Below are 24,288 nucleotides of genomic sequence, written 5' to 3'. Positions count from 1 at the left end.
AACAACAACCCAATTAAAATGGGCTAAAGACTTGAAAAGAGACTTCTCTGAAGAAGAATAAGAATGGCCAACATGAAGAAATGTTCAACATCTCTAGCCATAAAGAAATGCACATCCAAACAACACTGAGATTCAACCTCACTAGAGTTAGAATGGTCATGATCAAGAAAACTAATAATAACAGATGTTGACAGGGATGTGGCCAAAAGGGAACACTACTTGTAAATATAAACTTGTTCAACCACTCTGGAAAGCAGTATGGAGGTTCCTCAAAAGACCAAACATAGAGCTCCCCTATGACCCAGGAATTGCACTTCTGAGAATCTATCCAATTGACAAAAAACCAGGCTACACTAAAGCCACCAGCATGAACATGTTCACTGCAGCATTGTTTACTATAGCCAAGATATGGAATCAACCCACCTGACCTTCAGTGGATGAAAGGATAAAAAAAATGTAGTATATATACACAACGGAATTCTATGCTTCCATCAGAAAGAATGACATTGCCCCATTTATAAGGAAGTGGAAAGACTTGGAAATAATTATACTAAGTGAAGTAAACCAAAGAAACATAGGCTGCATAGTTTTCCTCATTTGTAATAACTAGAATGTGCCTATAAGTCTACAAGTAAGCCCAATGGACAGTAAAAGACAAACAATTACACCTGGACAAGATTAAACAGCACTCTAAACATTCACACAGTGTGAACAAAGGAGGATATTCTTCGGGAAAGATTGCAAGGGTTCAATAGCTATGTATATAAGATCAATATAAAATGATGCTTATCAAAATGAACTCAAAGAAAAGGAAGTAAGACATTTTTTAGTATGTTTGCAGTTCTATTTATTTTCTTTCTTTTCTTCTTTCCTTTATTCTCTTCTGCCACTATTTTTTAAATCTTTTTTTCTTTCTTTTTTAATTATGAAAATACCATACAGAGGGGTTACAATTACATAGGCAAGGTAATGAGTACATTTCTTATCAAGCATTGTTGCCTCCTCTTTTGTTTCTCCTTCCCAACCCTTCCCAACCTTTCCCATCCGCCCCCGCCCCCAAGTTGTAAAGTTGTTTTTTGGACATAAGGACTTGTACATCTCATTGTTGCAATGGTTCCACCTGTATCCCTATTTAAACCATTTGTTTTTTCCCTTCCACTCCACAAAGTATACCAACATCAAATACAGTGAAAACAGGGCTTATATCATGGGGGAACGACATACAAAGCAACAAAGAAATCATCTAATAAATATGTTAGAAACAATCTCAAGAAAGAAAAAACATTTGAATCCTTTTTCCTTATATACAAGTTTATCTGATTAGGACAAACTTTGGGACAAAGAGTGAACCAATTCAGCAGTGAAACCCACTAGACACTATATTGCAAATGAACTATACAACTTTGGGAGGAAGGAAGTCAGGAAGGGAAAAATTGGGAGAGAATGGGGGAGGGGATGACACTGTTCAAAAAGAAATGTACTCATTACCTGACTCATGTAACTGTAACCCCTCTGGACATCATCTTTACAATAAAATTTAAAAAGTGGTAGAGAAAGTTGTGGGGGTAAAAATCCATTTTAGGCTAGTTAATAGTTTCTTATACCCAATTAGTTTCTTATACCCAATCCTACCTCCTATAATATCCCTCTATTTTTTTAAAACTAAATGTAGTCAATGCTGAATTTTCAATAGTTACTAGTATCTATTCAAAATCTAGGCTAATTAGAGAAGCAATGATGGAACAAACAAGGCTTGAAGTCTTAAGTTTTCTTTCAACCTAACTAAGGACTGGTTCTTATAATATAAAAACATTTTTGTAATTGATACCTCTGTGTGTTTGTATACATATACCCACACATTTGTTTTCAACATGTTGGGTTTTTCTGCTGGTCTTAACAGCTGCACGTGTTTTAATATTACTATGTCTATGAAAAGTCAGCCTGGGTCATTAGTGCATGGTAATATGTGTGTGTGTGTGTGTGAATTTGTGGAGCTTGAACTCTGGACCTGAGTGCTGTCTTTGATCTCTTTAGCTTAAGGCTAGTGCTCTACCACTTTAAGCCACAGTGCCACTTCCAGTTTTCTGGTGGCTAATTGGAGATAAGATTCTCATAGAGCTGGGTGCAGGTGGCTCATGCCTGTAATCCTAGCTACTCAGGAGGATTGCAGTTCAAAGCCATCCCAAGCAGGAAAGTCTGTGAGATTTTTATCTTCAATTAACCACCATAAAACCAGAAGTGGTGCTGTGACTCAAGTGGTAGAGCACTCTCCTTGAACTGAAGAGCTCAGGGACAGCCCAGGCTCAGAGTTCACACCCCACAACCGACAAAAAAAAAAAAAGGAGTCTCACGGACTTTCCTTCCTGGGTTGGCTTTGAATCTTGATCCTCATATCTCAGCCTCCTGAGCAGCTAGGGTTACAGGTATAAGCCATGGATGCCCAGAGGAAATATCTTATATAATCATATGAAGACATATTTTGAAATTCTGATTTAGAATCTGATATTAATTCTTAACATCATGGCCTGAATCAATTTCCAAACAGAAATATTTCTGTAGTCTCAATGAAATTACTTTCCCTGGAAGTATTTTCTACAAGAAAAGGTACACTCTAGTGATTTGTACATTACATGTAAGATGAGCTGGGGCTATTTCAATAATTTTTTAAATGTTATATCCCTGCATCAATACCGTCAAATGCTAAAAATTAATGGGTGTTTTATGCTAAAAATGAGGAAAGAGTTATTAGCTGACAATACTTGATGCCATTTCATAACAAGCACTCTGGAAAATCACAGGTTATTTTCATTATAAAATAAAACCAGTTAAGATGTCCTAGCACTGACTTTCTGTCTCAATTTTATCTATAACTTTAAGATTTTATAAACTTAAGGTCAATCTTTACAAAAGACTTGTTGAAAAACTCCAACCTACTAGTTATTGAATCATTATAAAAACTTAGAAAGTTTTCCTGAAACAGGCAGAAAAAAATCCTGCAATTGTTCAGCCATCAAGGGATGAAAGTGTGGGGCTTAGACACTGTTGAGTCGATACAAAATACAGCAAACCAAACATTTGAAGACATAGTGAAAAGAAATTTGATTATCAGATTCCATAACCTTCATGAATGCATTAAGTAGTAATAGATTTAATTAAGTTGTTGGCCTACCTAATTGACTTAAATGTAAAGTTTATAAGCTTGCCTAGTAATCAAAATAGTCATATATGAAGTTAATATAACTTTAACCTGTAATTCAAAGAAATTATTTCAAACAGAAGATAATCACTTCACTGAAAGAATTTTCCATTTTATGGGGGAAAAATGTCATATACACCTCTTTATGTAAAAGAGAAATGAAAGAAGTTTCCTCCTTCTATTTACTAGTATACCCACATACCAACCATCTTCTTGAGAAATACAAGACACAAGATAAAGCAAAGTAAATTTCTCAAAAAAAGTAATGACTTCTTTCCCTGTACACATAGGCACAGGCATGTACACAAGTACAAATGGAACAATCTGACCAAAGCATGTTGTTTTTGTGCATTTATTTTCTTTGATCTTAACCTACCTCTCACCCAAAAAATACAGTGATTTAGTATGATACAGTTAAGCGTTTACATAATAATTTCAAGATGGTGGATAAAAGGGGGAAATGTTACCCACAATATACTTCAAAAGAATAGAATATATTTATATGAAGCGCACAAAGCAAGGCCCAACATTTCCTTTCTGAAACATGTGGCCAATTTGATGTCCCAATGTGGTGGCTAAAGAACGCAAAATTAAAAGTTGTAGCATGTCTTTAGAGTGGTTTTGAACACATAAAATAATATAAAAGCACCAAAATCATTGCAAATTTGTCTAAATCGCTTATTAGAAATTGAAGAATGAAAAAATTTTACACAATGGAAACGATCTGATTAGCTTTCATTTCACTATCCTAAGTATTGTTTTATTGAAAAAACCAATGAAATCAATTGAAAACTTAAATTACTTCATAAAAATGGAGAAAAAAATAACTATGTATACTGAACTGGCAAGTCAGTTATTAAAAAAAAAGATGGAAACTATTTAAGCAATATGCTTGTGAAAAAATAGAGAAGAAAAAAAAAAGCTTGAAACATCAAAAATGTTGAGATCAAATACTACCCCCAACCTCTTTTAATACTCTAAGAATAAAAATATTTTCCAGTCATATGCAAAGCTAGATGTTTAAAATTGATATTTTTAACATCTAGATTATGATGTGTATTGAGTCAGTTTGTTTTCTAAATGTGACTGTCTCCTATTTTGTTGTTGTTGTTGTTGGCCATGGGTGTTGTCCCTATACCCTTGCTCGAGGTTAGTGCTCCACCATTTTGAGCCATAGCCTCACTTCCGGTTTTCTGGTGGTTAAATGTAGATAAGAGTCTCATGGACTTTCCTGCCCAGGCTGGCTTTGAACCACAATCTGCAGATTTCAGCCTCATCTTGAGTAGCTAGAATTATGGGTTTAAGACACTAGCACCTGGCCAACAGTCTCTTCTTTTACCAGTGAACTCTCAGTCATAAAGCAATTCAGGCAGCAACAGCAACTTGCCAATGAGTTAATTACAAAGGAAGCTTCTTCCTTCAAAAATGATAAAAGTCAATAGTAGTACAACTATTCTTCTCTTTTTCTGACAGAACAAAGCAAAAACTAAATTTAAAACAAGTAACCATTTCCTCACACTTACCACAAGAACTAAAGTTATTGGGTTTGTGGCTCAAGTGGTAGAATGCCTGCCTCACAAGTGACATCAAACCCCAGTACCACCAGAATTTTCTTTTATTAAAGAAAGTGAGGCTGCATATGTTAAATTATTCACTAATTTAAAAGAATAAATTGGTTATGGCACTAACTCTTGATCTCACTTCTCTATCACCAAGCCATTGACAATACTTCTCAATACTTTTCCCTGATCAACCTACAGAGAAAATGTGCCTATCTAGATCAACTATCTCCAGGGGCCAATCTAGTGACCACTTCTCTATCCACTTAGCTATCTTCTCAGCAGCATTTGGTACAAACAATGCTTCTCTCAGAAGGACTCTTTATTTAGCTTCCTAGAAAGTTTTTCTAATTGTGCCTCTGCCTTACTTGCTGTTCCTTGTTTTTTCTTTGTTGGTCTCTTTACTCAACCTCTTTCCAAAAAAGTTTTAAAATCTGTGAGATACAGAAATATTTCTTTGCACAAACATCCAAAAGTGACATCACAAAAAAGTACAAAAATTACACAGCAGTTTTATTCATAATAACAAAAAGCTGAAAATAACCAAATCATCAACAGAACAATGGATAAATACATCACAGTGTTTATATTAGTAAATGTTATTTAGTGAATAAAAATAAGCTAATGATACAATGTCTCAAAAACATTTTGTGAAAGAAGGCAGCTAGAAAAGAGTACATTCTACATTAGAGAGGAATACAAAACATCTGTGGTGATAAAGACTGGGTGGGGAATGTCTGCACAAAGAGGTTAGGAACTAACTGGAGGAAGCATCAAAGATCTGAAAATATTCTATATTTATACAAGAGTTTGGATTACATGGGTATACACATTTATGAAAACTGACAAGAATGTTCACTGTATGTAGATTTTATTACTTTTTATTTTCTAGTCTGAATCTTTTGTTGTTATTGTTGTTGGTTTGGTTTGGTTTTGGGTTTTTTTTTTTTGGGGGGGGGATGGGGAAGGGATCATGGGGTTTGAACTCTGGGCCTGGGCACTATCCCTGAGCTCTTCAGCTCAAGGCAAGCACTCTACCTCTTGAACCACAATACCACTTCCAGTTTTCTGGTGGTTAGTTGGAGATAAGAGTCTCATGGACTTTCTTGCCTGGGCTGGCTTTGAATCATGATCCTCAGATCTCCAACTCTTGAGTAGCTAGGATTACAGGTGTGAGCCACCAGTGCCTGGCTAGTCTGAACCTTTTGATCTTCTGTTTCAGCCTCCTGGGTGCTGGAATTGTATGTGTGCAACACAATGACCAGTTTATCGCATTTTATTCTTGGCAGTACTAGAATTTGAACTTAAGGCTTCACCCTTGCTTAGATGCCCTGCCACTTGAGCCATACCCCAGGCCTTTTTTGCTGTGTTGTTGGTTTTTTGGGGTTGTTTTTTTTTTTTTTTCTTACATTTTGCCTAAGTCAGCTAGACCATGCTCCTAGTTACACCTATAGCTGAGATAACAGGTGTATGTCATCACTATACTTATTAGTTAAAATGAAGGACTTAGTAACTATTTTTTTTCTTTTTGCTTAGGCTAATCTCATACTGCCATTTTTCTAATACTTATTTCTGAGTAGTGTAGATTACAGGTATGAGCCACCATTCTCAGGCTCATCATTTTTTAAGAGTCAAAAGTTTTAAATTTTTTCACCCAAGTATCAGGATACAGAAACAGACCCACACTACTATCTACTTTCATCAAGATCCACATATTAAGTTGTTTATTTGCTTCCTACATGCCTACTCTTGTACAGCAGAAAAATTAAGATTTGGACCAAACTGTTTGATAAATTATAACATGAGCCAATATAACAAGAAAATATCTCACTATGAGAGATAATTTATTATGCAGTTGAGAACTATGCAAAATTATTAAAGAAAGCATAGACTACAATGGAATATAAGAAACATTGTAGAAGAAATCATCAATACACTATGTTAGTGAAATATTAAGGTGTATCAATAAAATGTGGTCAGAAAAATCTCAAAACATAGGCTAAAGAAGAAGTTTTCAACTTCTTTTTAACTTCAAAAACATCTTAAGGAATACCATACATGGACTCATAATGGCACACTGACATATAAAGAGCAAACAAACAATGCAGCAGAAAAAGGAACAGTGATACATATCATAAAGAATCTATATGAGGAACCATGCTTACAACCCTGTAATCATAGTTACCCAGGAGTCTGAGGTCTAAGGATTGTGGCTCAAAGCCAGCCCAAGCAGGAAAGTCAATAAGACTCTTATCTCCAATTACAACAAAAAAGTTAGAACTGGAGCTGTGGCTCTCATGGTAGAATGTTAGCGATAAGCACAAAAAGCTCAGGGACAGCACTCCAGTTGAGCTGAAGCCATAGGACCCACATAAAAAAACAAACAAACAAAAAAATAATCTATGACTCCATGTATATTTCCTTATACTTACACTCTATCCAAAACAGCTATGTTAAGAATCACTGTCTAGAACTGCAAAGACTAAACCAGTAGCCAAAGCCAAATGTAGCTACTGAGAAAGAAAAATGAAGCAAGAGGAAATGAGAAGCTGAATTTCAAGTTTAATTGAATTAATTTGAAAATATTCAAGTATTGTTTTAGTTTTAGTATATTTTTAGTATGCTTAGAATCTATTTTTTTCAACAGTTAATTTTTATGAAATATAAATGAAGATCAAATATATCCAATAAAAAAAATCTATCATTATAATTTAATGTAAAAAAGTCAAGTGGGTTTAAAGCTTAATAACAAAAAATATAAAACACTATCAATTTTTCAGCTGACTATATTTCAAAGTATATTTTGGATTCACTGATTTAAATGAAATACATCATCATTAATGTGGCCCTAGGGTCATGACTCAATAGCTCTGACTTCAAACTCCACTATCACCCACCAAAAATAACAAATAGACAGATAAATTTACTTTTTTGCAATGTAGTTACTGAAAAGCTCAAAAAATACATGGGACAGGTGTCATTTTTCTACCGAATAAGTACTGTTCTAAAACTTCTATATCTAAATGTGGTTTACAATATCATTATTATACATTAATATTTCAAATAACTCCTGACCTTTTCGCTTGATTGTCTTCTTTTCTTTAGTTGAATGAAATCTGTTTCCACCTTTTCTGCCAGTTCTAGTTTCCTCTTGTTCCTTTTAAATGCAGCTAAACTGAATCCTAAAAAAGAAACATTAACAATAACATTTGAGAATCTGAGGGGCAATAAAGTAAATAAAATATCAGGAAAATCCTTCCCAGACAAAATCCATAAGAAAACTGTACTAAGGGTTTTCTAAAGTCCTTTCAATGTGCCCACACAGAGTAAGGAATAACAATAATGTAAGGATTTTAAAAAATCCAGAAAAACAACAACTGAGCTGGGAAAATGGCTCGATGGTAGAGTGCTTGCCTTGCATGCATGAGGCCTTGGGTTCTATTCCTCAGCACCACATAATCAGAAAAAGCCGGAAGTTGCACTGTGGCTCAAGTGGTAGAGAGCTACACTTGAGCTGAAGAACTGAGGGACAGCGCCCAGGCCCAGAGTTCAGGCCCCATGACTGACAAAAAACAAAAACAAAAACCTGAGACAGAAAGGCACCTGCTTATTTAATTCACCTCCAATTCTGGTTTCATAGGTCTCTATGCATAGGGACAAAGATGAAATCTGGGAGAAATGTAGCATTAAAAAAAAATATTAGATGGTACTGTAGCTCAAGTAGTAGAGCGCGAGCCTTGAGCTGAAGAGCTGAGGGGCAGCGCCTAGGCCCAGAGTTCAGGTCCCAAAACCAACAAAAAACAAAAACATAACTATGTTATATTTTCATTTTGTTATTTTATTTCACTATTCATTTCTCTATTTTAACTAACTATAAGGATATGAAACATCCCTTTGTTTTTTTAAAAAATACTAGAGATTATCCACAAAAACACAATGGAATCTTAAAAGTTGACATGTTAAAGGGAAAACAAACCACTAAATACAATGAAACAACAAAGATATGTTTCAGCCTCATTTTAAGATGCAAGGATTAAAAATAAATAAAAACTAAGGGCATTCAGCCAGGTGCCAGAAGCACACACCTATACCCCTTGTTATTAAGAAGGCTGAGCATCGTGATTCAAAGTCAGCTTGGGAAGGAAAGTCCACGAGACCCTTATCTCCAACCCCTATCAAAAAAAACAGAAGTGAAGCTTTGACTCAAGTTGTAGAGAATTAGCCTTAAGCAAAAAAGTAAAGAATAGTACCCGGGCCCTGAGATATGTGTGTAAAGAAAATTTCATATTATCTGTGCAACTTGAAAAAAAAATAGTGATTTCACTGTGTCAGTGCTTAAGGTCTCCACTTACAATTTCAAATACTCCCTGAAACACACACACACCTTAACTCACTAGGACCTCAAAGTATTCTCATATTTTAATCACCCCCATAGTTTTAAAAGAAATACTTGTAAAACACTTCAGAAACTACTAAGAAAAAAATCCAACCAGATATCAGAAAGTATATTCCAATTTGCAAAAACCTCGCAATAAAACATAAAACATGAAAAATAAAGGGAAAGTATTTAAAATATAACTAAGGAGGAAACTGATAAAATGATGAGGAAGATGTGAAGACAAAGCAAATAGTCTTCCAAATTCACTATACAAATTTGTTTTATGTTATTATACCTATAAAACATTATGATTGCAGATAAGATGCTTATTATATATCTCTGCTATAATTATAGACTATTATTTCTATTAATTATATGTATTTAGCAAACATTTCAAAACTTGATTTATGAATTTTAACAGCCACTTAGACCCAGCTAATTACAAATTAGAATGTACCACTGATGTTTAGTTTTCTTATAATAGCAGACCGTTTTTCAGAACAATTCTCTCGCTACTTAGGAAGCTAAGAGCTGAGGATCATGGTTATACACCAGCCCAGACAGCAAAGTCCTCTTATCACCAGTTAACCACCAGAAAGCCAAAAATGACACTGTGGTTCAAAATGCTAGAGTGCTAGCCTTGACAGAAAAAGCTCAGGGATGGTACCCAGGCCCTGAGTTCAAGCCCTAAGACCAAAAAACAGAAAATACAACTTTTAAAGCACTAAAGATCTAATGTATACCTTTAAAGCATTGAAAACCTTAACATAATGTACCCAGCTAAATGCTGGAAGATAAGCCAAGGAGTAGAGCTACTGAGGCTCTGCACATCTGCCAACACTAGCACCCTGTGTTTCATTAAATACTAAGAGAAAATATAAGTCTAGGGCAGAGTAAAGGTAGAAAGATTTATAGGAGATCATTTCCACAATAATCTAGAATTTTAAAGGGCTACTATTCTCACAGAAAGAGTAACAGAGCTAAAATGAGTATCTTTCCCTTTACCTCAATAGCTACTACATGCAAGAAAAATTTCTCCAAATCATAACAGAGTTTGAGAGGAGAAGGATAAAAAGGGCAAGGAGAAGAATTAAAGAGGACTGAGCAGAAAGAAGTATTTCTGAGAAAAGTTTCCTCCAACGGAGCCACTGCTTGGACTTGCAAACATATACACAGTAAAGTTCCAAGAGGAAGAGAAAACAAAAAAGAAGAGTGAATTTGAATAAATAACAGCAAAAAATTTGCAAAACAAGATGAAAATCATAAATATAAGCATAGAAGAGACTCGACAAACTTCAAGTAGAAAAACCTAAGAGACATACCCTATGGCACATTATAATCAGCCTTCAAAGCACTTTGACAACCATCAGCCTGCATTGTTCTTGGGGCAATGCCATTAACACGTAACCATCATGGAACCTGATGGGCTACACTCTCAGAATCATAAATGTCAACTACTTAGAACTGAATCTACATCACCATTGGTACTTGACTCAGCATGGCCTCAGAACGTATCTCTCCATACCTATGACATAGCATACTGGGGTCACGGCAATCCAAACTCACCTCCAAGAAGCCTGAATTCATGAATTCCCAGTAGCCTTACCTCAACAAACTCCTACTGTTAAACCAAGGGCTCACTTGCTGTCATTGCTAAAACTGATTACTGCCCAACAAATCACAAGAAAGTTGTATTTCTATCATATTCAGAACCCAAGCTAAACTACCTACATAATTGCTGCTCTACAACCATCTAAACAAAGTCATTCATGATGTAAACTGCTCTAGAATTTCACTAAATGCATAAAAACTCAGGAAAGTGGAACACTGAAAAGGAACATAATAATTTTCCAGTAACAGCCCTAATTAAAGGAAGTCTGTGAATTCCAAAGTATCTTAAGTAGTCTTGGTGAGGTTGACTCTTACTATATTATAGGAGGAATACGTTCTGGTGGTCTCTGGCATAGCAGGATGAATATAACTAACAATAATTAGTATAGATCTTCAAGTAGAAAGGAGAACTCTGAGTGGGCTCACCATTATATACTAATTAGCCTTATTAGATCATCACCTAATATAAATATGAATCAAAATATCATATTCAGCACAACTATGTTCACTGCAGCATTATTTACCATAGCTAAGATATGGAACCAAGCCAGATCCCCCACCGTTGATGAATGGAACAAAAAAATGTGGTATATATACACAATGGAATTCTGTGCTTCCATCAGAATGGCATTGCCCCATTTGTAAGGAAATGAAAGACTTGGAAAAATTCATATGAAGTAAAGTAAGCCAGAAACATAAGCTCCATAGTTTCTCTCATTTGTAATAATTAGTATATGTCTAGTCCTAGCAGAGGATCACAATAGCTATGTACATATAAAATGATACCAATCAAAATAAACTCCAAGATATGGAAACAAGATTTTTCTTTGTTGTTGCTGTTTTTAATGTACTGTGTGAAATTATTTCTTTTTTCTTTTGTTTTTTTTTCCTCCCTTTGGTTTATCCCCTGTTGTCACTGTTTTTGATTTTGTTACCCTGTGTCTTGTATAAACGCTTATCTGATTTGGGGAAGGGAAGGCAAACTATAAAATGGTGAGACAAAAGACAAAGGGTGAACCAATGCAACACTGGTACTCATAAGACACTATGTTGGAAATGAACTTTACAACTTGCAGGGGTGGGGAGAGAGTTGGAGAGAGGAAAAGTAGGGAAAAAAACAAGGGAGAGGATAAAAATGCTCGACAAGAAATGTACTCATTAACTTATGTATGTAACTGTAACTCCTCTGTACATTACCTTTACAATAAAATTAAATTTTTTAAATCATTATGTTTAATGGCAGGCAGTACTTAGAAAACTATATTGTTTAATTTCAAAAACTAGTGGGTAAATGTAAATGGAAGGCAATGTAAAAAAATCATTAAACTTCATAAATATATACATAAATGTCCATTCAAACTATTTAAGTGATAAATATGTTCAAATAATCTTCTCTTGTAATAGGTACTTGCTTATTTAAATAGTCATTGTGTAAATATAATACTTTCTATTGCATTATATGATATATACAATAGTATTTTATTATTGTATTATTTGTATTATATTTGGTAATAACATGCATTTGTAGAGCACATGTTCCATCTCATGATATGAAGGAACAGTAAGACTAGGCTACATGTTGATAATAATCACAAAATATATAAAAAAGAAAACTTTTAAAGGAAAGTAAAAACAATTTAAAGGTGAACAAATAATGGTAGATTTGCTGGATGCTGGATTTGCCAGGTGCTGATGACTCACACCTGTAATCCTAGCCACTCAAGAGGCTGAGTTTTTTGTTTTTTGTTTTTTTTTTTATTGTGAAAATACCGTGTAGAGGATTTACAATTATATGAGCAAGGTAGAGTCTAAGATTTGAGACTCATGGTTCAATCTCGGCAGGAAAGTTCATGAAATTTTTATCTCCTATTAACCAACAGAAAGTCAGAAGTGAAGCTGGGGCTAAAAGTAAAAGAGTGCTAGCCTTGAGCAGAAATGCTCAGGGACAGTGACCAGATCCTGAGTTCAAGCCCCACAACGGACCAAAAACAGAAGTGATAAATTTAGCAGAGAAAGAAAAGAAATTCACTAAGTATACTAAGAACAACATTCATGTACTTTTCCCAAAAGATACTCCTCATTCTACAAAATGCACAGAAGATAGAGCTCAAGTAGGATGCTAAAGATGTTCTAGCATGAGATAAGGAATTTAGAATATAAAAGCAGCTAGATTGCTTCCTGAAGCAATCTTGGAGATGTATAAGCTACAAAATCTATCTAAACGTTCTTCAAATCCTCGATCTGTAGAGAAATCCTGATCATAGAGACTAAAAGAGTCCATAGAGATAAGTAAGAAAAACAGCACCTGAAAAGCTGGTAGACATTTTGGTAAGTGTCAACTATATAAAAATCATAGGATAGGAGCTGGGAAGGTGGCTCAGCAGTAGAGTGCTTGCCTTGCATGCATGAGGCCCTGGGTTCGATTCCTCAGCACCACATAAGCAGAAAAAGCTGGAAGTGGCGCTGTGGTTCCACTGGTAGAGTGTTAGCCTTGAGCTGAAGAGCTGAGGGACAGCGCCCAGGCCCAGAGTTCAGACCCCATGACCAGCAAAAAAAAAACATAGGATAAAATTTGAATCTTCCAGTGAAAACCAAGAAATCCCCAATTTCAGCAGGGTAGGCTGAAACCCTATGACTAAGAGAAAAGTACATATGCCTCCTTTAACAAAACCTCAAAACAAGCTGTAACAAAAAAGATGATCTGCAAATAATTTAATTATATGCTATAACAAATCTCAATATTCTTCAAAGAAAAATAAATACATAACCTCAAAGGCATTATCATCTACAACACTGTAGTTTGTGGTCTAAAAAATTATATACAGCACACAGCAAAACAAGAAACTGTGATACAGAATTTTAAAATAAGAAAAACAAATGTTTAAATGTGTATAATGGGTAAGACATGGGGAATTTTAAGGTAACGTGAAAACTGTAAGAAAAGAAAGAGGAAAAAACAGAATCAAAAACACAAATGCTATATTTTGTGTGGGAGACAGAGACCTTGAATTCAGGGCCTGGGTGCTATCCTTGAGCTATTTTACTCAAAGCTAACACTCTTAACACTTGAGCCACAGCTCCACTACAAAGCTTTTGTTAGATAATTGGAGATAAGAATCTCATGGACTTTCCCACCTAGACTGGCTTCAAATTTCAATCTTTAGCCTCCTGAGTAGCTAGGACCACAAGCCAGATAAAATGCAATGGTTTTAAGACATTTCAAAGGATTAATATTATACTTTTAAAAGCTATTTACACAAAATTAATATATTGGACACAAGAAGAAAAGGTGGGTAAATTTGAAGAAAATTCAACAAAAATTATACAAAGAAAGTGAGACGGTTAACTTGATTGGGCCATGGGGTATCCAGATATTAGTTAAACATTGGAACAGTTGCAGTGAGTGTTTCTTAAACAAGGTTGCATGTTACAAAAGCATATTACTTTCCCCAACAGAGTTGTGCCTGTCAGTAAAGGGGGGGGGGGGGAGGTGCTTGGGAGGGGGTGGGCCTGGAAGATAGCTTGATACTTTTTTTGCCTGATGCATAAAATGCAGTAGAAACATTTTAGGGCAGAAATAGTAATAGGACTGAGAATTTATAATACTCTTTTACACACACACACACACACACACACACACACACACACACACACACACACACACACACACACACACACACACACACACACACACACACACACACACACACACACACACACACACACACACACACACACACACACACACACACACACACACACACACACACACACACTTCTTTCCAACTCCCCTATGTTGCAATATTCAGCTACAATATTTGTAGGACCAATGAAATAAAATCATGGCTTATATCTTTTAATATAGCTTGGTTTCTTAGATTTAATGATTCACTCTTCCATTTGATTAAGGTAGACTCAAATTACTCTGGTAATAAACTTTCACTTAAAAAGCAGTAAGTAGGCCAGGTATCAGTGGGTCACATCTGTAATGTAGCTAATCAAGAGGCTGAGATCTGAGGATGATGTGAACCACCTGCCAATCTGGGCAGGAAAGTCTGTAGGACTGCTATCTCCAATTAAGCACAGGAAAAGCCAGATATGGCTCTGTGGCTCTAGTTGTAGAGCACTGGCCTTGAGCAAAAAAGCTCCGGGACAGTGCCCTGACCCCACGTTCAAGCCTTACAACAAACAAACAAACAAACAAAAAGTCAAATGATCTTTATTGTTCTATCAAGCTTTGTAGACCACCAACAAGAGCAGCAGAAAAATTACTAGGAGAATGCCAACACCAGTTTAGAAAATTATGAGTAATCAAATGTCATTTATGCCACTTAAGCTGGGGTGACTTTTTTTATTCAGCTACAGATACTGAAGGTAAGGGTCTCGCAGAAAAAAAAAAGAAAGAAAGAAAGAAAGAAAGAAAGAAAGAAAGAAAGAAAGAAAGAAAGAAAGAAAGAAAGAAAGAAAGAAAGAAAGAAAGAAAGAAAGAAAGAAAGAAAAGAAAAGAAAGAAGGAAAGAAAGAAAGAAAGAAAGAAAGAAAGAAAGAAAGAAAGAAAGAAAGAAAGAAAGAAAGAAAAGAAAGAAAGAAAGAAAGAAAACACCACCAAAAATTCCAACAAAATAAAATGTTTCCATTTCCTGGAATCAGTTTTGATAGATAATATTTTAGATGTTCAGAGGAGAAATAATATTTTAAATGTTCAGAGGAGTTACATCTTTTTTTTAAAAAATCATTAAATTTAATCATTATCAGACATGAGTCTTGACAAGAATTTAGTTACTTTGTAACATTTCATTATAAAAATTTATGATGATTTACCAAAAATCCTCAAGATATTTATACGTGTTTGTTTGTTTTGGCCAATATTAGGGTTTGAATTCAGGGTTCCACATCTGCTCAGCTTGCTTTCTTGGCAAGCTATTTACCACTTGAGCCGTACCCCCAATCCTGCTTCTGGCTGGTCATTTTGGAGATGAACACTTGGACTTCAGTCCAGTCTAGCCTCAGACCATGATTCTCTGGATCTCACCAGGATTACAAACTTGAGTCACTGTCCTGGCTTGGGATTACTTATTCTTAATAATGTTCATTGATTTCACAATAAAAAGAATATATATATATATAAATATATATATAAAATAATGTTCATTGAGCATTCTTCTACATAAATTGTCATCTATATCTCCAATAGCAGGTTACTAGAAGCAGAACAAATTTAAAGATTGTGATATATACTGTTGTGCAGATAGTAAAATCTCTGCCGAGTTACATTTATTTGAACCTACAATGTACTATGTTCATATCACTACATATTATCCATAGTAACAAAGTATATTTAGCCCTTTCACAAGTTAAAATGGAACAAGTTTAATAATTCTTCTATAAAGGAATAAAAAGCAACAAAAGACTCAAGAATATAAATGTAGCTTAAAAATTATGTAACTTTGGATATATCTTTTAACCATAAAAATTTCAACATAGAAGCATTCTTTCTTAAATATTGTATTATATGGGCCATAACAGATACAACATAAGAATTTCAAGTGTGTATTTCATAGAGCTTAATGTCTGAAGTTTTTACTCACTGGTGGTCATGATGTTAGGAGGGCAAGAGGGAATCCCGTGATCCACTGCCCATCTGTAGGCACCTTCTCCAACTAAAAAGCTAACAACAGAAATAATTATTCTTTTAAAAATGAACAGGGTCACCTTCTACATAGTCAGTAAAGTAATACAAGTAAGATCATATAGCATCTTAAAGAAATCTTACATAGAGATATAATTCTAGAGTTAGCTCAAAATAAGATGGCTACATGTTCAGATTTTATTTGAAATTTTCCTTATAATATTTGTCGAATAAAATTTGGAAAAAAATACAATAGAAAGCAAAAATAGTTGACCTCCCAGAGGAATATGTCAAGATTTATCTTACATCAATAGGATTCTGAATTTATTTCACAAGATCTATTTAATCAGGGTGAGGCTAAGGTAAAGTGAATTGCTTCAAATACAGAGTTCTTGCTGAATAGAATAACTGGATCCATTCAAAGTAAGATGTACATATATCAATATGTATGTGTGCTCCAACACAAGAATATATGCTTATATTTTTAAGCTTCAGTGTAACAAGAATATATGCATAACCCTCTGAGTCATTTTTACTATTGTGAATAAGTACTATGGTATATATATCAAAAGCAAAGTTAAAGCCCTAAACTAGAAGTTTTAATATAACAATATGGCATACTATGAAACACTCATTTTCATAAGGGATAATTAACAACCTGTCTCCTAAGTAACTTGAAGCACATATTAATGGTAAGCAGTGATTATAATAATCAATCATTAATCTTCTTCCATTGCCAGCTACTTAAGAAGATCTCAGCCAGCTAGTAATGGATTCCTTGAATTTGTGCCTGCTTGTGAGTTTTTACTATTTTTGTTTCTGTTATTCTAATCATTCAAACACTAAAAACTCAAGAGTAATGCATATTAAGTGTCTTATGATCTAACTATCAATAAGACCAGTAACAAACTGGTAAAATAAAAATATAGGCAGACATTCAAAAATATAATGGTTCCAATGAGAAACAAAACGTTTAGTTCCAATAATTTGTGTTTTCAATAAACACAAATGTAGGAACAGAAAAAGCATTGAAAAAGTAGAGTAGAGAAAGCCTGTTGGCTTAGCTGGACACAAGTGTCTCACGCCTATGATCCTAGCTACTCAGGAGCCTGAGTTCTGAGGATCCTGGTTCAAAGCCAGCCTGAACAACAAAGTCCATAAGACTCTTTTCTCCAATTAACCACCTAAAAAGCCAGAAGTGAAGCTGGGGCTCAATTAGTAGACCACCAGCCTTAAGTGAAAAAGCTCAGGGACAGCATTCAGGACCTAAATTCAAGCCTGCCCTAGGACTGGCACACACATGCGCACACACACACACGCACACACACACGTGTGCGTGCGCGCGCACACACACACACACACACACACACACACACACACAGAATAAATAACTTTATTTCTGCAAGCCTCAATTTAAAAAAAAACTCTAAAATATTCTGAAAATAGAAAAGTTTTTCCTAGCTAGAGGCATGGCTCATGTGGTAGAATACTTGTCCAGAAAGTAAGGAAGGCCCTAAGTTCAAACCACAGTATTGCTCCTCAAAACAATTTCTTAATTATATATAAGTTATTTACTGCAAAGAAATAAATCAATAAAAATGGAAGGAAAAACTGGAAGAGAGCGAAGGAAGGAGTGACATTGTCCGAAAAGAACTGTACCTGACCTATTATAATTGCAACCCCTTTGTACATAACCTTATAATAACAATAAAAAAATTTAGAAAATAAAAAACAATCTACCATATAAAATCCTAATGTTCCTAAAATAGGAACATGTAGATCTGAGTTGTTCTGGTAGCAATGTTAGTCATTTGTTCTTCTAGGAAAAAACTTGATTAAAAAAATAAACTTTTCTTAATGTGAAGATGTAAAAGATGCCAAAAAAGTAGACTCAATGATCAAGATAAAAGAGTTTGAAGCTCCATCTTTCTTATATTCTCAGCATTGATTAGTCATTTAAATGTAATCCTCATATCTGGAATCTGACATTTTACCTAATATTCTCTTTTATTTTTTCCTCACTTCATCATTCATAAATATAATTCTAAATAAAATCAATTTTATACAATCTAACTATGAAAATTTCTAAATATTTTAGGCTTTCACAGAAAGGCAAATATTTGGATGTCATTTAAGTATATTATAAGCACACTAAATGTATGATCTTTTCTTACTACAAAAAATATTGTCTAAAATTGTCTAACAGTTATCAACACAAAGTGTCATATAACTTTTAATATCAGTTTAGCACACATTGTTGTTAAAAATTATACTAAAAATCACTTTATAAAAACCACTTTCTCCAAAACTAAATTCAATACCACTTAAAATTTTCTCAAGCCTTCTTCTGACTCCTCAAAGAGAAACCTTTTTTCAGTTTATGAGTACTATGGATCTTGAACAATATCACTATTTTCATCATTCTCACCATCCTTCAATAATAATGGCAATCTTTTTCCTCAAACTCACAAAATTTCATGTCATGACTACTCTTTACCAGAACTCTAAAAGCTCGCAAATTGATCTGATTCTCATCCTCTCCCTAGTTCATCTTGTATTCTTCTTGCCTCTGTGGTACTTCATTCTAACCTCTTAGAAAATCATTCCAAGAAGCTCTTGCTGTAAGGGAGTCGAAGAAATCTCATGAGGGAGAGGGGATGAATAAATCTTAAGCTAGGACAATGCCTAAAGCACAACAATTATTAAGTAAACATTTTTCAAGATAATAGATTTTTATTTAACAAAATACTTCACATTTCCTACATTAAAGGACAGTATTTTCCTTGTGTTATTTTTATCTTAAATTTTACATTAAATTAGGTCTAACATGTTTTAAGCAAACCAACAAAATTCTGCTAAGACCAACCCTGAAGTGGCATAACAAACTCTTGAGGACTGGGAATGTGGCTCAGTGGAAGAGTGCTTGCCTAGCATGTGTGAAGCCCTGGGTTTGATTCCTCATTATCACATAAACAGAAAAAGCCAAAAGAGGCTCTAAGACTCAAGTGATAGAGTGCTAGCCTTGAGCAAGAAGCTCAGGAGTAGTTCCCAGGCCCTTAGTTCAAACCCTAGGACTACCAAAAGAAAAACAAAAAATCTCTTGAATACTGCTGCAAGTGCCTACAAAGCAAAACACATGGAACAGGCTATTTGGATAAAAGTAGGAGTGTGCATTATGGACAACAACCCATTTTCAAAGAACCGTGTTTCTGTATCACTATAAATGTGCAATTTAGTGATTGAATATATCTCCAGAATTCTCAGGGACTCCATCATTAAAGTGTATTACATGTAGAAGAAAATAACAATATTTTTAATTTAAAAACTAATTCCTATTAATTTCTTATCCCAATAAAATTTTTAAAAGACAAATTAGGCTATGATTATTTAAAGCTTACAGCCATATAAGACATAAATAATAAAGTTTGTGATGCACTTGCAATATATGAAGTGTAACATTAAATAATAAAAATTCTTACTATTATTCCTTAATTTCAGTAAATTCCTCTAATTCCTTGTACAGAAATTTTCAAAAAAAAATGTCTCAACTAGCTTATTGGTTAGGAGTAACTTCTACCTCAGGATAGCTTCTCTGCTTCTTGAGTATCTGGGATTACAACTGTGAGCCACTGCACCCAGCCTTTGTTTGTTTGCTTGCTTCTTTCTTTGTTTTTCAACTATCATAGTTATATAGCAAACTTCCAAGTATGTGAGAAATTTTGACTTCTGAACATCATGGAGTAATAGAACCAATGAGAAAAACAACAAAGAAAATATATACTTTTTAAAAAGCAGTTTTAGACATTAGACATCAGAGGACAGTCATCTTTGAGAAAAAGGAAACAATATAAATCTTGCCTTACTGAAATCATAGGGTTCATTACTAAGAAAGTTTCTAGATCATTCCACAGGATCCCAGCAGTGTCTGGGTTGGCCAAACCTGGGCAATCAGAGAAGCCACAGTGACCAGAATTCACAGGAATAAGTACCAGAGAAAAGAGAGCTGCTTAGAAAGAGGACCCGAGAGATATGCACAGAGAACTCTTCTACTCTTCAGTTAAGTGGAGTTCAGAACATACATAAAAGAAAATCATCCAAAATAAATAACTTGACAGTTCTAAAGAAAATAGCCCCCATGTTCAAATAGAACCAGGAGTTATCAAAATAAAGAGTTCTGGAAGCTAGAAAAAAAAATCCTCCTTCCAGTTGCATTACCTCACTAACCTCGTGTGACAAAATTTAAAGCAAGTTCAGAAAGATCCCAACTGTTTTTAAATAACAGCCATATCTAGTTCAAGAACATAGTCATTACAATAAAAACTATACAGTATTCCAAAAGGTAAAATATACCATATCTGAAATGTAATAAAAATTACTAAGCACACAAAAATCAGAAAAATGAAATATACAATGAGTAAATCAGCCAGAACATCCTAGAAATAACAATCATTATAAAATGGCAAGCAATTATTTTTGTGTTTCATTTCCATTTTTGCAGTACTAGGAAGCGAGCCCAGGCCTTCTACATGTTTGGTAAGACCTCTACGACTGAGCTATATCTGCAGCCCTAAAATTTAAAAAATAAATTAAAAAGTAAAAAAAAGTTGTAACTTCACTCATAAGCTGGCAGATTAGCCATATTTAAAAATATATATGTAAGCCTTTTTAAAAAGATAAGTAAGCCTTTTTATTTATTTAGTCAGTCACTTTTGGTGACACTGGGGTTTGAACTCAGGAACTTGTGCTTGCCTACACAATCACGCTACCATACTGAGCCACACCTCCAGTTTGAAGCACACTTTTTAAAAAATGCAAACCAAACTTCTGGAAATAAAGACAAAATGTCAGAAATAAAAAATAAACTGGATATGATTTGCAAGTGAGTATAGATATTGCAGAAAAATAATTAGTTAAAATTTAAACCATAGCAATAGATACTTCAAAATGAAACAAAAGGAATTTAAAAAGCAAACAAATCATCAGTGATCTGTAGAACTACTACAAGATGTTCCTTAACTTATAATGGGGTTATATCCTGATAAAATCGCAGTAATTGAGGATAGCCTATCCCTCCCTTTCCTCTCCATCTCTGTCTTATGCAACCTCTCCCCCATCACACTTCCAATGTGAGGACACAGCAAGAAGGCAGCCATCTGCAAGACAAGAAAAAAAGCCCTTACCAGAACCAAATAGGCTAGAACTTCCCAACCTCTAGGTCTGTGAGACATAAATGTCTACTGTTAAAACCACTCAACATAAGGTATTCTATCATGGCAGCTGGAGCAAATTTATATTAATATTAATCCATGTTATATGCAAATGCACTCTATTTTGAATGCCATAAGGTATCTAATAAGATGACTAGAAAGCAATTTATTTAACCATTCATTCATGGATATTTAGGTGCTTACAGTTTTATAATCTACAAGCAATATTTTATACTATATATCTTTACTTTTCAGTATTTTTCCAAAGTATGAAGCAAGAATTTAATCAAATATTTCCCACTATATAGTCCACTGTCTCAACGCAATTTACTTAATATATCATGCTTTTCCCTAAAACTACTTTGAGATGACATTATTACTATCGATCAAATTTTCTTGTATTTAGAAAACTTATGGTCTTGCAATTCTATCCTAGAGATCTCTTATTTTTAGTGAGATAAAGGACAGCATTGTCAATTACTAGTGCCAAATAACAGTTTCAACAAGATTATTTACAATGTTCAATGTGCTTTTATTCTGACAAATGTCTCAAATCAATTACTTCAGTTGGACTCCAACATGTAAGATACTTTTAAAATTTAGCAGTAACATAATCCCAATTGGGCAACCAGCAACAGCAAAATCTTCTCAAGAATCAACTACAAAGCTAAAACTTAACTCTGACCTCCTAGGCTTTAATCCACAAGATTCTATTCCATCTGGAAGTTTATCAAATGTACAAAATGTTCCAAGATCACAGAAGAAAGTATGTCTTATTCTCAAAGGCATGCTACTGCTGGCGCATACCCAACAGCCATAGTCTTCTGTGGACTGAACAACTTTCAAACATTGCATGCACCAAAGACCAAAGACACAAGAAAAGTCAAGATGAGCAAAGTGGTTACCAGGGAGGAATTCTTCCAGCTGAAAGCTTGCCCTTCTGTCCTTCACACAACAGTCTGTTTGCAACTGAGACTGGGTTCTTGATTCCTAGAAATAAATTGTCAGAAAAAGAAATTAAAAAATACCTTCAAATTTTCTTTTTTTTTGGGGGGGGGAGGGTCCGGTCGTGGGGCCTGAACTCTGGGTCTGGGCGTTGTCCCTCAGCTCTTCAGCTCAAGGCTAGCGCTCTACCACTTGAGCCACAGCGCCACTTCCGGCTCTTTTTTGCTTATGTGGTGCTGAGGAATTGAACCCAGGGCCTCAGGCATGCAAGGCAAGCGCTCTACCACTGAGCCACCTTCCCAGCCCCCTTCAAATTTTCATTCAAAAAAACAAATTTAAAACCTCTTAGAAATGTTTTCACTTTCAAAGTATATGAATGTCTAGTAGCCTCCAGAAAAGAATATGTGTGTATGTTCATTTGCCCCATGTTACAGCAGCAAAAATTGAGTTTTAAATGCTATTTTTAATGCCACAAGGTATCTAATAAAATGACTAGAAAGCAATTTATTTAACCATTCATTCATGGATATTTAGGTCCTGACAGTTTTATAGTCTACAAGCAGTATTTTATACTACATATCTTTACTTTTCAGTATTTTTCCAAAGGATGAGTCAAGAATTTAATCAAATATTTCCTACTATATACAATGCCTCACAACACAATTTCCTTAATATATCATGCTTTTCCCTAAAACTAATTTGAGGTGACATTATTACTATCGATCAAATTTTCTTATTTATAGAAAACTTAATGGTCTTGTAATTCTATCCTAGAGATCTTTTATTTTTAGTGAGATAAAGGAGAAAGCACTGTCAATTATTAGTGCCAAATAACAGGTTCAACAAGATTATTTACAATTTATTTAAATTAAAATTAATTAATCTTCAAATGGATTTCTATTACACATGACAAACTTATTCAAGGGGGAAAAAGGGACAACTTTGAAAGAAAAATTAAGAGTTCTTAACCTAGTGTAGTAGCATACATAGTAGTCACAGCAGTTAGAATGTTGAAGCAGAAAGATCATGGGTTCTAGGACAGCCTAGGCAACATAGTGCATTCTAGACCAACATGAGTTATGAAGCAAGACCATGTCTCAATTTTTTAAAAAAGAAAAACAAAAAACAAAACACCATTTTTTATTCAAAACTACTAATAACTAAAAGTGTAGCCTGGGTACAAAAAAGACAAATACACCAATGGAACAGAATAAAATTAAAGTGTATATTTAGATGTTTATTATTCATATGTAATATAAATAGGATAAGAATAGACTACACAAAAGACAGAAAAATAGAGTATAATGTATAGAATATAATGTATGTTGTAACTATACTAGCCATCACTTTAATCCTTTTCTTTTTTATTATTTTTTTTATTGTGAAAATACTGTACAGAGGGGTTACAATTACATGGGCAAGATAATGAGTACATTTCTTATCAAGCATTGTAGCCTCCTCCTTTGTTTCCCCTTCCCATCCTTTCCCATCCTCCCTCCACCCCCCAACCCAATCCTCTCCCATCCACCAAAGTTGTAAAGTTCGTTTTTTCACATAACAATTAGTACATCTCATTGTTGCAATGGATCCACCAGTAGTTTAATCCTTTTCAACTGCAAATTCTCCCTTTGTCACTTGATCTGCAAAGATATATACAATCCTCCTTTTTTAAAAAAATTTTTTATTTATTTTTTATTGTGAAAATACCGTACAGAGGGGTTACAATTACATGGGCAAAATAATGAGTACATTTCTTATCAAGCA

The 24,288-nt window shown here is 34.4% G+C and overlaps 1 protein-coding gene across 3 annotated transcripts in view; it reads right to left on the bottom strand.

Moving 5' to 3' along the window:
• Nucleotides 1-24,288, bottom strand: part of Tasp1 (taspase 1) — a 199,189-nt gene that overhangs the window by 130,815 nt on the left and 44,086 nt on the right. For all 3 annotated transcript variants that reach the window (XM_070006733.1, XM_070006734.1, XM_070006735.1), the window contains exons 6-8: nucleotides 22,485-22,569; nucleotides 16,332-16,411; nucleotides 7,831-7,937 (exon numbers count right to left, since the gene is read on the bottom strand). In XM_070006733.1, the coding sequence (XP_069862834.1) occupies nucleotides 7,831-7,937; nucleotides 16,332-16,411; nucleotides 22,485-22,569 (272 nt within the window). The remainder of the gene's footprint in view (nucleotides 1-7,830; nucleotides 7,938-16,331; nucleotides 16,412-22,484; nucleotides 22,570-24,288) is intronic.

The sequence above is a fragment of the Dipodomys merriami genome, unplaced genomic scaffold, assembly GCF_024711535.1.
Source record: "Dipodomys merriami isolate MVZ:Mamm:240054 unplaced genomic scaffold, mDipMer1.0.p SCAF_7, whole genome shotgun sequence".
In the NCBI taxonomy this organism is placed as follows: domain Eukaryota; kingdom Metazoa; phylum Chordata; class Mammalia; order Rodentia; family Heteromyidae; genus Dipodomys; species Dipodomys merriami.
Note: the sequence above shows the minus strand (reverse complement) of the source record. Positions and strands in the feature narration are given on the sequence as shown.